The sequence below is a fragment of the Odocoileus virginianus genome, chromosome 12, assembly GCF_023699985.2.
Source record: "Odocoileus virginianus isolate 20LAN1187 ecotype Illinois chromosome 12, Ovbor_1.2, whole genome shotgun sequence".
NCBI classification, from domain to species: Eukaryota; Metazoa; Chordata; class Mammalia; order Artiodactyla; family Cervidae; genus Odocoileus; species Odocoileus virginianus.
In genome coordinates, this window is record NC_069685.1 from 47,520,971 (window position 1) to 47,533,081 (window position 12,111).

General features: G+C 47.7%; 1 protein-coding gene and 1 non-coding gene across 7 annotated transcripts in view; both read left to right on the top strand.

The window, feature by feature from the left end:
• SCARB1 (scavenger receptor class B member 1) overlaps window positions 1–12,111 on the top strand; it is a 90,979-nt gene that overhangs the window by 39,622 nt on the left and 39,246 nt on the right. For 5 of the 6 annotated variants that reach the window (XM_070475092.1, XM_070475091.1, XM_070475090.1 and 2 more), the window contains exons 2-3: window positions 7,739–7,896; window positions 11,663–11,804. In XM_070475092.1, the coding sequence (XP_070331193.1) occupies window positions 7,739–7,896; window positions 11,663–11,804 (300 nt within the window). Of the gene's footprint in view, window positions 1–5,940; window positions 6,067–7,738; window positions 7,897–11,662; window positions 11,805–12,111 lie in introns of all 6 variants that reach the window. The other variant, XM_070475093.1, reaches the window with a different exon arrangement.
• On the top strand, window positions 3,698–3,770 carry TRNAE-CUC (transfer RNA glutamic acid (anticodon CUC)). Its single transcript has one exon. It is a non-coding gene; the product is annotated as a tRNA-Glu (tRNA).

Consider the following 12,111-nt stretch of genomic DNA (forward strand, 5'->3'; position numbering starts at 1 on the left):
AAGTGATCTTGTTTTAATTTGCAGTTAGTCTTTTTGTCTTTTTTTAAAGTTGTGTCAAGGCTTCCCTGATTTTGCAGTTGGTAAAGAATCTGCCTGCAATGCAGGAGACCCTGGTTCGATTCCTGGGTCGGGAAGATCCCTTGGAGAAGGACTAGGCTACCCACCCAGTACTCTTGGACTTCCCTTGTGGCTCAGCTAGTAAAGAATCCTGCAGTGTGGGAGACCTGGGTTCGATCCCAGGGTTGGGAAGATCCTCTGGAGAAGGGAAAGGCTACTCACTCCAGTATTCTGGCCTGGAGAATTCCATGGGCCATAGTCCATGGGATCCCAAAGAGTTGGACACGACTGAGCAATTTTCACTTTCACTTTCTTTTTTCAAGTTTCACTTAATAAAAAACTCACCGTTTAAACCATTAAAAACCATACAATTGAATGACATTTAGGACATTCACAATGTTGTACAACCATTACACACATGTCTAGTTCCAGAATATTTTCATCACCCCAAAAGGAAACCCTGTAGCTGTTAAGAAGTCACTCCCCATGCTCCCCTGGCAACTCCCAGACTGTTTTCTGTGCCTATCAGTTCAGTTCAGTCACTCAGTCGTGTCCGACTCTGCGACCCCATGGACTGCAGCACGCCAGGCTCCCCTGTTCTTCACCAACTCCCAGCGCTTCCTTGAACTCATGTCCATGGAGTCGGTGATGCTCTCCAACCATCTTATCTTCTGTCGTCCCCTTTTCCTCCTGCCTTCAATCTTTCCCAACATCAGGGTCTTTTCCAATGAGTCAGTTCTTCACATCAGGTGGCCAAAGTGTTGGAGTTTCAGCTTCAGCATTAGTCCTTCCAATGAATATTCAGGCTTGATTTCCTTTAGGATTGACTGGTTTGATCTCCTTGAATTCCAAGGGACTCTCAAGAGTCTTCTCCTATAGATCTGTCCCTATAGATTTGCCTATTTTTTTTTTTTTAACCATCTTGCGCAGCTTGTGGGATCTCAGTTTCCTGACCTGGAATTGAACCCAGGCCACAGCACTGAAAGCCCGGAATCCTAATCACTAGCCTGCCAGAGAACTCCCTTGCCTGTTCTAGACACTTCACACAAATGGGATCATATAATACGTGTTTTTTCGACTGTCTGATTGCCTATAGGAATGTTTTAAAAGTTCCCTCATGATGTGGCACATATGAGAATTTCCTTTTTTTTTTTCTTTAAGGCTGAATAACCTTGGCTACACCACATTACATTCACCCATTCATCTGTCAGTGGACACTTGGGTCACATCCACCTTTTGGCCCTTGTAGATAATGCTGCCAGGAGCACAGAAAAAAGGCTCATACACATCCTTTTAAGCAAGACGTGATGAAAATGTCCCATTTCTTATTGCCAGACGGGTGAGGTATGTACATTTGATAAAAGTCAACAAACTGGGACTTCCTCGTTGGTCCGGTGGCCAAGATACCTTGCTTTCATTGCAGGGAGCCTGGGTTTGATCCCTGGTCAGGGCACTAGGTCCTACGTGCCGCAAATAAGAGTTCACATGCTGCACTAAGACCTGGGGCAAACAAATTAAAACAACAACAATGTCAGCAAACTACACTTTAAAGAGATTAATGACCAGGATCTCAAAAATATTTTGCTAAGTAAAAGGAGATGTATATGGTCTTTTGTATCTCTGCTTGTTTTCAAGAAATAGAGAATTATGGATACATTTGAAGACTTGTGTGATTCTCTTTACAGGGCTTCGCAGGTCACTCTAATGGTAAAGAACCTGCCTGCCAAGCAGGAGACATAAAAGATGCAGATTCAATCCCTGGGTGGAGAGGATCCCCTGGAGGCGGGCATGGCAACCCACTCCAGTATTCTTGCCTGGAGAATCCCATGGACAGAGGCACCTGGAGGGGCTACAGTATATAGGGTTGCAAAGAGTCTCTCAAGAGTCTTCCCTAGCACCATAATTTGAAAGCATCAGTTCTCCTTTTTATCTGTTTATTCCATTGTATAAACACAGCAGTTGGTTTATCCATCGTGAACATTTGAGTTATTTTAAAAACGTATTTGAGATTGGTGGACTTTCAAGTAGGTCATGTTCTTAGAAGCTACCTAGCTTTTGCACAGGCTGTGTCCCCTGCCAGTAACACCCTCCTCGTCTTTTTTTCATGACAAAGCCCAACTCTTTCTTTCACATGGCATCTCTTCCAGGCAGCCCTCTTGCCTGTCCAGAATGAGCTCAGAGAATCTGGTTGGATAAGAGGGAGCTGCGTCCAGGAAGGAATCACCTTGGCTTTCTCTCTTGGTCTTCGTGTGTGGGCTGTGATCTTTGACCTTGGGGGGTGGGGGCAGGGATAGAATCAGCTATGTTGGGCAAAAGGCCGTGAGCTTGGCCTGCGCACTGTTATCTAATCAGCTGCCTGGTCCTAATGCTTCTGGTCCAGTGTGACCGAAAGAAAGTTATCCCTCTGATTGTAAGCGGTGCAAAGTCCATCCCCCACCAGAGGTGGGGCAGCAATGGGGGAGGGGGAAGGGCTGGTCACTTTGTGCTAGGTGACTCTGCATGGCCGACCTGCTGGGTCCCTAGGCTCTACTTGCCCCTGTTCTAAGCATTTTACAAAGGCACTTAAATCTCACACCATACCTATGAGATGGATGCTATCATTACACTCATTTTATGGATGAGGAAACTGAGGCACAGAAAGGGTTAATAATTTATCCAGAAGGCAAAGCTGGCTCACGGGAGATTCCCTGTGAGTGAGTACCCACGAACGGAGTGGTGCCCTAGAACCCCACAGCCCCTTCTGTTGGAGAGAGAGATGTAAGCCTTCATCTGGTGATTCATTGATTTGACCTTGATTTATCCCTGAATTGGGTGGAAAGGCCAGGAGATTAGGAAAGCACAGCGGAATTCTGGAATTTCAAAGGCTTCTCCAGGCTTCTCTGGGTCACCATTCCTTTGCTAAAAAACAGGGCTGGGAAAGAGGGAGGCAGGAACTGGAAACTGCTTTTTTTTTTTTTTTAATTTTAAGCCACTTTACTGCTGTATGATTGGCATAATAAATTAGTTGCATGTATATAATTATAGAACCTTCTAATGGCTCAGCGGGTAAAGAATCCGCCTGCAATGCAGGAGACACAAGACGTGGGATTCGATCCCTGGGTCAGGAAGATGCCCTGGAGAAGGAAATGGCAACCCACTCCAGCATTCTTGCCTGGGAAATCCCATGAACAGAAGAGCCTGGTGGGCTATAGTCCATGGGGTTGCAAAGAATCGTACATGACTGAGCGACTAAGCACGTATACAACCGGGTGAGTTTAGAGAGAAGTGAAGCCATCACCACAATCTGTGTTGTAAACATGTCCATCACCTCTGAAAGTTTCCTTCCTTCCTTTCTTTTATGGTTGTTGTTGTTCAGTCGCCAAATTGTGTCTGTCTCTTTGTGACACCACGGACTGCAGCACGCCAGGCTTCCCTGTCCTTCACCATCTCCCGTAGTTTGCTCAAACTCCTGTCCATCGAGTCGGTGATGCCATCCAACCATCTCATCCTCTGTCGTCCCCTTCTCCTCCTGCCTTCAATCTTTCGCAGCATCAGGGTCTTTTACAATTATATTTCCAATATTATATAATATTATTATTAGTCATGATGAATAAAAGATCTGTATAGTGCCTAGAGTTAGCAGTACTACATGGTAGGGAATTCCCTGGCGGTCCAGTGGTTAGGACTCTGCGCTCTCACTGCCGAGGGCCCAGGTTTAATCCCTGGTTAGGGAACTAAGGTCTTACAAGCACAGCAAAAAATAGAAAACCCACTGCACTGTATATTTAAATGTTTGCTAAGAGGTTAGATCTTACGTGTCTTATCACAAACATGTAAAAAGAAGGAAACTGGGTTGATGTATTTTCTTCTGACCACTGTTCTGTGGATGAGGGGATGGAGAGAAGGCACGACAGACTGCCTCCTCGGTGGGGGCCTGTCTTTGATACTTCGTATTAAAATTTGAGGGTTTCCATCCGACCCCCAAACCCGCCAAGAACCTCCAGGCTGAAGTCTGAATTCCACTTTCTTGGCTTCCTCAGTGGTTCAAGTGGTAATGAATCTGCCTGCAATGCAGGAGACACAGGAGATGCATTCCCTTGATCTCTGGGTCGGGAAGATCCCCTAGAGGAGGAAATGGCAACCCACTCCAGTACTCTTGCCTGGGAAATCCCACGGACAAAGGAGCCTGGTGGGCCCCAGTCCACAGAATTGCAAAGAGTCGGACGTGACGGGGCAAGCATTCACCTCATTCACCAAGCCCATGGTTAGGGGATGGGTGGTGGGGCTGGGGAAGAGCCACACAGCCTCGCTGAGCCTCAGTGTCCCTGCCTGTGACCCAGAGAGGTCCCCCCTTCTGGGAGATGGTCTGGCTGAGGTGCTCTGGCAAGTGTGGCAAAGGGGTCTCCTGAGGTCCAGTCGTGGCCTGAAGATGAGCCATCTGCCTCCTGGGTGTGTTGATTTTGAAAAATACGGTATGGCTCTTGAAACAATCGGGAGATGCCATAGAAACATCTGGATTTCTAGCAGCTCACAAAATTTGGGAAGAGCTGGAAAAACCTCAGCCCCAGGGACCTCGGGGCCCAGAAGGGAGTTGCAGCTGCTGCCTTTGTTTAAGGTGAGGGCCATGACCCTCTTGGTTGGAGGGGTCATGGTGTTGGTTAGGGAGGTGACAATGATGTGAAGAGCCTAGAAGAGCACCTGACACAAGGCAATCCCTGGGAAATGCTTGTTTTTTTTTTAAATTTTGTATTGGTATAAAGGTTGATTTAGAATGTTATGTTAGTTTCAGGTATATAGCACAGCAATTTGTATATAGTAGTTGTCTGTTAATCCCAATCTCCTAATATATACCTACCCCCACCCTTCTTCCCTGGCACTTATAAGCTTGTTTTCTGTGTCTGTGAGTCTGTTTCTGTCTTACAAATAAGTTCATTTGTATCATATTTTAAGATTCCTCATGTGATATCATAGGATATTTGTCTTTCTTTGTCTGACTGACTTCACTTAGTGTGACCATCTGTAGTTTGATCCATGTTGCCACAAATGGCATTATTTCATCTTTTCTATGGTGAAAATATTCCATGGTATATATGCCATAACTTCTTTACCCATTCATCTGTGAGTAGACACTTCGGTTGCTTCCATGTCTTGGCTATAGTGAATAGTGCTGCAGTGAATATTGAGGGTGCATGTATCTTTTTGAATGAGTTTTGTCCAGATATATGCCCGGGAGTGGGATTGCAGGATCATATGGTAATTTTATTTTTAGTTTTTTGAGGAATTTCAATACTGTTCTCCATAGTGACTGCACCAGTTTACATTTCCACCAACGGTGTAGGAGGGTTCCCTTTTCTACATACCCTCTTTAGCAAGGAAATACTCATTTGTGTTGCTTCGTGCAAAGCACATTTTCTAGTCACCTTTATTTGCATGTACTGGATGCTCAGGTTGTAAAAATGATCCTGGATTTCCCTGGTGGTTCAGTGGTTAAGAATCTGCCTGCCAGTGCAGGGGATGTGGCTTTGATCCCTGGTCTGGGAAGACTCCACATGCTGTGGGGCAACTGAGCCTGTGGATCGCAACTACCGAGCCTGTGGATCGCAACTACTGAGCCTGCATGCTACAACTACTGAAATCTGAGCACTGCAACTAGAAAGTAGCCCCTGCTCACTGCAACTAGAGAAAGTCAGAACGCAGCAGTGAAGACTCAACGCAGCCAAAGAAAAATAACTAAATTTAAAAAACCTTAAAAAAAAGTGATCCCTGTGACTCTCGTAGCTGGTAGGAAGATGTGTTCATCAATATAGGATTGTTATACCCGAAGGCAAGTCTCTGATCTGATATTTTCAAGAGAACTTTGAAATCCAGATTTTATGTTAAATCGTTTTCTTTTGTTCTTGACAGTGAGTTCAACTTTTCTTCATTGAAGTGCCATGTAGATCAAATGAAGCACAACTGAGGCTACAGAGTCACTGGCTTCATTGCACAGATGGAAAAACTGAGGTTCAGGGCTGGCCAACTTGCCCTCAGGTCTGACTCTCTCCAAACCCACTTCTTCCCAAAATCTACCAGTTAGGGACATGGGGCTGGGCCTGACCGGCCAGCTCCAGTCTTCTGCCTTCTCCAGAGTCCCTACCCACTGGTTCTGGGACAGTCTGTCTGGGGACAGTGGGAGTGGCTGTCCTTGTCCTGGAAGGCCACATTCAAAGAAAAAGTGAAGGTGACACAAGCTGTTCCAGACACTTGGCTTTGCAACATGGAGCAACTACCTGATGGGCTGGTCAGGTTGGGAGCGGGGTTGGGTGGCAAGGGGTTTTTGCCAAGCTTTATAAACCTGGAGATTTATAATTCATGTGGCGCTAGTGATAAAGAACCTGCCTGCCAGTGCAGCGGACACAGGAGACACGGGTTCGACCCCTGGGTTGGGCAAGATCCCCTGGAGGAGGACAACCCACTCCAGTATTCTTGGCTGGAGAATCCCATGGACAGAGGAGCCTGCAGGGTCACAAAGAGTCAGACATGACTGAAGCAACTTAGCACAAGAGCACAGCATGTAAATTTCTGTATTTCTGGCTTTTCATCGAAAATTGCTCTTGTTCTCATCTCCTGCCCTCCCACTCATAGGCTCTGCTCCCCACCACACTGGCTTCCTTGCTGTTCCCCATTGCTCTGTCTCAGTTCTCCCAACCCCAGGGCCTTTGCACGGGCTATGTCTTATGCATGAAATTACCCACCACCACTAAATCCACGTGTTCCCTCCAGTGCCTTTAGTTTTTAATTTTGGTTTATTTTTTTGTGCTTTGTTTTTCCTTACATTTCACCTGCCTGACTGCTCTGTTTAAAATTGCAGTCCTCCTCCCAGTCCCTCCTGTGTTTCCACTGTGTCCTTTCATACACCACGTATTTTACCCTAATTGTTGATGACCAGTCTTTCTTTCACTGTAATAAAAGCCCCATGAAGTTAGAGATCTGGGTCTGTCTTGTTCGCTTTTCTAACCCCAGCTGTTGGAAGAGGGCCTGGCATGTACTAGGTGTTCAGTAAATGTGTATTGACATGGAGAACAAACTTAGGGTTACCAAAGGGGAAGGGGAGAGGGATAAATTAGGAATTAACAGATACACACTACTATATATAAAATAGATAAACAAGGACCTACTATATAGCACAAGGAACTATATTCAATGTCTTAAAATAACCTATAGTGGAAAAGAATCTGAAAAAGAATATATATATATATATATATAATTGAATATTTTGCTGTACACCTGAAACACTAAATCAACTATACTTCAGTTTTTAAAAATGTGTGTTAAATGAATGAGTGAATGAATGAATGATGAATTTGACACATGGAGCCCACTTCCCACCAGGTGTCATGAGCTGTGGTTGAGCAGTGGCCACCTCCCAGTCTCTTGATCAGGCTGTTGTTATTAAAACACATTTTAAAATAATGCATAAAAATAATATCAACTATTAACATTAGTTATGTCATATGTCAACTCTGGAGCAGCATGTGTCAACAGCTTTCCCTCCTCCTCCTGCTCCTAGAGCAGCTCCAGGGAGCCCCTTCCTCAGTGACCCTGTGGAGTCCGTGATGCAGGCTAGCACCAAGCAGCCATGTTGGAGACTTGTGGTAGGGCAGGTGGGTGGGTGGGGCCCTGGCCCTCTCCCTCATGGGCTTGTCTGTCTCGTCCCCCACAGAATGTGCGCATCGACCCCAGCAGCCTGTCTTTCAACATGTGGAAGGAAATCCCTGTCCCCTTCTACCTCTCTGTCTACTTCTTCAACATCCTCAATCCCGAGGAGATCATCCAAGGCCAGAAGCCACAGGTGCAGGAGCGCGGGCCTTATGTGTACAGGTGAGGATGGAGGGGGTTGGGCTGGGACTCAGGTCACCACCCCATTTTACAGATGACGAAACTGAGGCCCCTTGCAGAAGGGCTCGTTCAGGGTCAGTCTGCTTGCTCTAATCCAGTGCTCCAGTGCTTGAGACTTGGGAGTGACTGCCTGGCTTTGCCACTCAGCAGGTCTCTGACTGTGGGCAAGGGCCTTTACTTTCCTGTGCTGCCGTGTCCCCTTCTGTAAAATGGGGATGACTGTATCCATGGTGGAGTGGTTATGAGGGTTGGATGAGATAATGGGGAGCCCAGCACAGTGCCTGGCATGCAGTAAGTGATCAGTAAATGTTAGTTACTAACACATTATCATTACCTGAGTTTGGCTGCTTGCCACTCAAAAGGCAAGTGTTGGTATTTCCCTGGCAGTCCAACAGCTAAGAATGAACACTTCCACTGTAAGGGGCGCAGGTTCAATCCCTGGTCAAGGAACTAAGATCCCACATGCTTCGAGGTGTGGCCAAAAAGTTAAAAAAAAAAAAAAAAAAGGCAAGTGCTGGTTGGAAAGGAAAGATTGCTTTATTCAGGAGGCCAGCAATGTGGGGAGAAGGTGAATTCATGTCCAAAAACCAACTCTAAAGATTCTGCTCAACCATGAAAGTTTTTAAAGGGAGACTCATTTGGAGAAAAGGTCAGGGCCTTATCTTCTTCCACTGTGTGCAAAACTTTCTTCTGATTGGCTGGTGGTGCAGTTAACAGGGAGGTGTTCCAGGACTCTTCTGCTCGGCCAGAGAGGACCATCCTCCACCTTGATGGGGGCCTTAGTTCCTGCAGAAGAACTCAGAGATATTGTTCTGTGTATCCCTTGAGGAGAAGCCAGGACCCTGCCCCAAGACTGCACTATTGTTTCCTAACTGCCCCTCCTTTGCGCTGGGCTGGAAGAAGCACAAGCTGGAATCAAGATTGCAGGGAGAAATATCAATAACCTCAGATATGCAGATGACACCACCCTTATGGCAGAAAGTGAAGAGGAACTAAAAAGCCTCTTGATGAAAGTGAAAGAGGAGAGTGAAAGAGTTGGCTTAAAGCTTAACTTTCAGAAAACTAAGATCATGGCATCTGGTCCCATCACCTCATGGGAAATAGATGGGGAGACAGTGGAAACAGTGTCAGACTTTAATTTTGGGGGCTCCAAAATCACTGCAGATGGTGATTGCAGCCATGAAATTAAAAGACGCTTACTCCTTGGAAGAAAAGTTATGACCAACCTAGATAGCATATTAAAAAGCAGAGACATTACTTTGCCAACAAAGGTCCGTCTAGTCAAGGCTATGGTTTTTCCAGTGGTCGTGTATGGATGTGAGAGTTGGACTGTGAAGAAAGCTGAGTGCCGAAAAGTTGATGCTTTTGAACTGTGGTGTTGGAGAAGACTCTTGAGAGTCCCTTGGACTGCAAGGAGATCCAACCAGTCCATCCTAAAGGAGATCAGTCCTGGGTGTTCATGGAAGGACTGATGCTGAAGCTGAAACTCCAGTACTTTGGCCACTTCATGAGAAGAGTTGACTCATTGGAAAAGACCCTGATGCTGGGAGGGATTGGGGGCAGGAGGAGAAGGGGACGACAGAGGATGAGATGGTGGATGGCATCACCGACTCAATGGGCATGAGTTTGAGTAAACTCCAGGAGTTGGTGATGGACAGGGAGGCCTGGCATGCTGCGATTCATGGGGTCACAAAGAGTCAGACACGACTGAGTGACTGAACTGAACTGAACTGAACTTGCTTCTGCATCCCCTCCCTCCCCTGATAAACAACTGTTTGCATCTGCCCCCTGTAACTCAGGGAAGGAAGGTCAAAGAGGCTGAATGAAGCTGATTCCCTACAAAAAAATTGGGGACACGGAAAAGGAGTTTTACCTGGGAGGGTCCCACAGGGTCCTGCTGTCTTTCTTTATGACCACAGCTGTCACAGCTTCTTCCTTTGATCATTCTTCGGGAGGGTGAAGCTCTCCAGTGGCTACTGGGCTCGTGGGGTTGGCTGGAGCAGTTTTCCAAGAGACGCTCTGCCACAAGGCTCCAGAAGAGCTGCCAGGTGCCAACCTGCACCACAGACTCCACAGGGACATTGGGGAAGGGGCTTCCTGGAATACAAGACCCAATTTCTGGTGCTGCCCATTCTGCCCTCAGGAAACTGCAGTCCTGGCTTAGCTCATCCACGAAAGGCTTCTGCGTCAAAGTTGAGCCTGGCTTGCCAAAGTTCTTACTTATCTCTTCATTCCATAAGTGTTTATTGAGTATTGAACATCTCCTGTATGCCAGGCACTGTGCCAGTTCACTGTTAAAGGCAGACAAAAGCCCCTGCCTCACAGAGCTGACATTCCCATCAGGAGAGAATAAGCAAGTGGACAAGAGAGGGGAAACCAGGCAACATAAACGTGGTGAAAACAAAGCAGGTCAAGCCATGGAGAGTGCTGGAGGCAGGCCTTGGCGGGGGTAGGTCTAACAAAGGGGGATACTTCCCTAGACCCAGATGGTGAGAAGGGGGCACTGCTACGTGAGGATCTGGGGGGAAGCGAGTCCCGGACAGAGGGAGCAGCAAGTGCAAAGGGCCTGAGGTGGGAATAGTCTGGTAGTCCAGGAGGGGAGAAGGCATGTGTGGCTGGCGTGTTAGGAGTGAGGGGAGAGTGAGTGGGAGAGAGGAGACCTGAGAATTGGATGGGGCCAGATGGTGAGGACCCTGGAGGCCACAGAAGGAGCTCAGTTTTATCCTGTGTGTGAAGGAGGGTTTGGAGGAGAGGATGATGTGATCTGATTTCCCCTTTTCAAAGATTCTTCTGGATGCTCTGCAGAGAACGGATTGTGGAGCATGATGGAATAAAGACAGCATAACAGCAATAAAAAGTGCAGCTGATACATGCTTTTCTCTATGCATTAGGCAATCGTTTTAATTGCTTGACGTGCATTAGCTCACTCAATTCTCACCAGTAGGGACCTAATGACGTAGGCCTGCTTATTACTCCCATTTTATTTTTTTTTCCTTGGCTGCACCTTGCAGTATGCAGGATCTCAGTTCCCCATCCAGGGACTGAACCGATGCCCCCTGCAGTGGAAGCATATAGTCTTAATCACTGGACTGCCAGGGAAGTCCCATTACTCCCATTTTAAATGTGGGAAAACAGGCTTGAGTAGTAAGTGATGGAGACAGGATTCGGGCCCCCTGCCTCCTGTCTTCAGAGTGCATATTCTTATCCACCATCCTTGCCGTCTCCCTCAAAAAAGCTAGGATGCCCAGGGGGAGGGTGATGAGGGGCGGAGGGATGGTGGCAGCTTGCCCAGGGGGAAGGAGCATATGGGATTTGGTGACAAGAGGCTCCTGGGCCTGTCCTGCAGTGGGTGGGCTTCCCAGGCAGTTCAGTGGTAAAAAATCCGAGTGGCAATGCAGGAGATGCAGGAGACCCGGCTTCAATCCCTGGGTCAGGAAGATCCCCTGGAGAAGGAAATGGCAACCCACTCCAGTATTTTTGCCTGGAAGATCCCATGGACAGAGGAGCCTGGCAGGCCCCAGTCCATGGGTCCCGAAGAGTCGGACACAACTGAGTGACTAACACTTTCACTTTAAGAGGATCCTGGCGGGCTGCATACAGTCCTTGGGGTCACAAAGAGGCGACTGAGCACATACCACAGTGGGTGGGTGGTGGAACAGACATGTAGGAGGCAATCAAGCTCAGCACACAGACAGCTGAGGGCACCCCGGGCTCCTGGCAGCTGACCCACCGGCTTCCTCCCCCACAGGGAATTCAGGCACAAGACCAACATCACCTTCAACAACAATGACACGGTGTCCTTCCTGGAGCACCGCAGCTACCAGTTCCAGCCGGATAAGTCCCGCGGCCAGGAGAGCGACTACATCGTCATGCCCAACATCCTGGTCTTGGTGAGATACCCCTGGTCCGTCTCTCCGCCTGCCCCCTGCACTGGGCGGTCCCTTGAGGGCTCAACCTCTGGCTCCCGGGTTGACTCGGCGGGCTTCCTGGGTGCATCTTGGTCTCTGGTTGGGGGCATTGGTCAAAGTCATGGCCTTTCCCTTTTCAATCTGCAAATCTAGGGACTTCCCTGGTGGTCCAGTGGTTAAGACTTCGTCGTCCACTGCAGGGGTACGCGGGTTCAACCCCTAATCGGGTGCAACAACAATGACAAAAACATGCAAACCTAGACTGTCCAAAAGGAAGTACTTGTGGGAA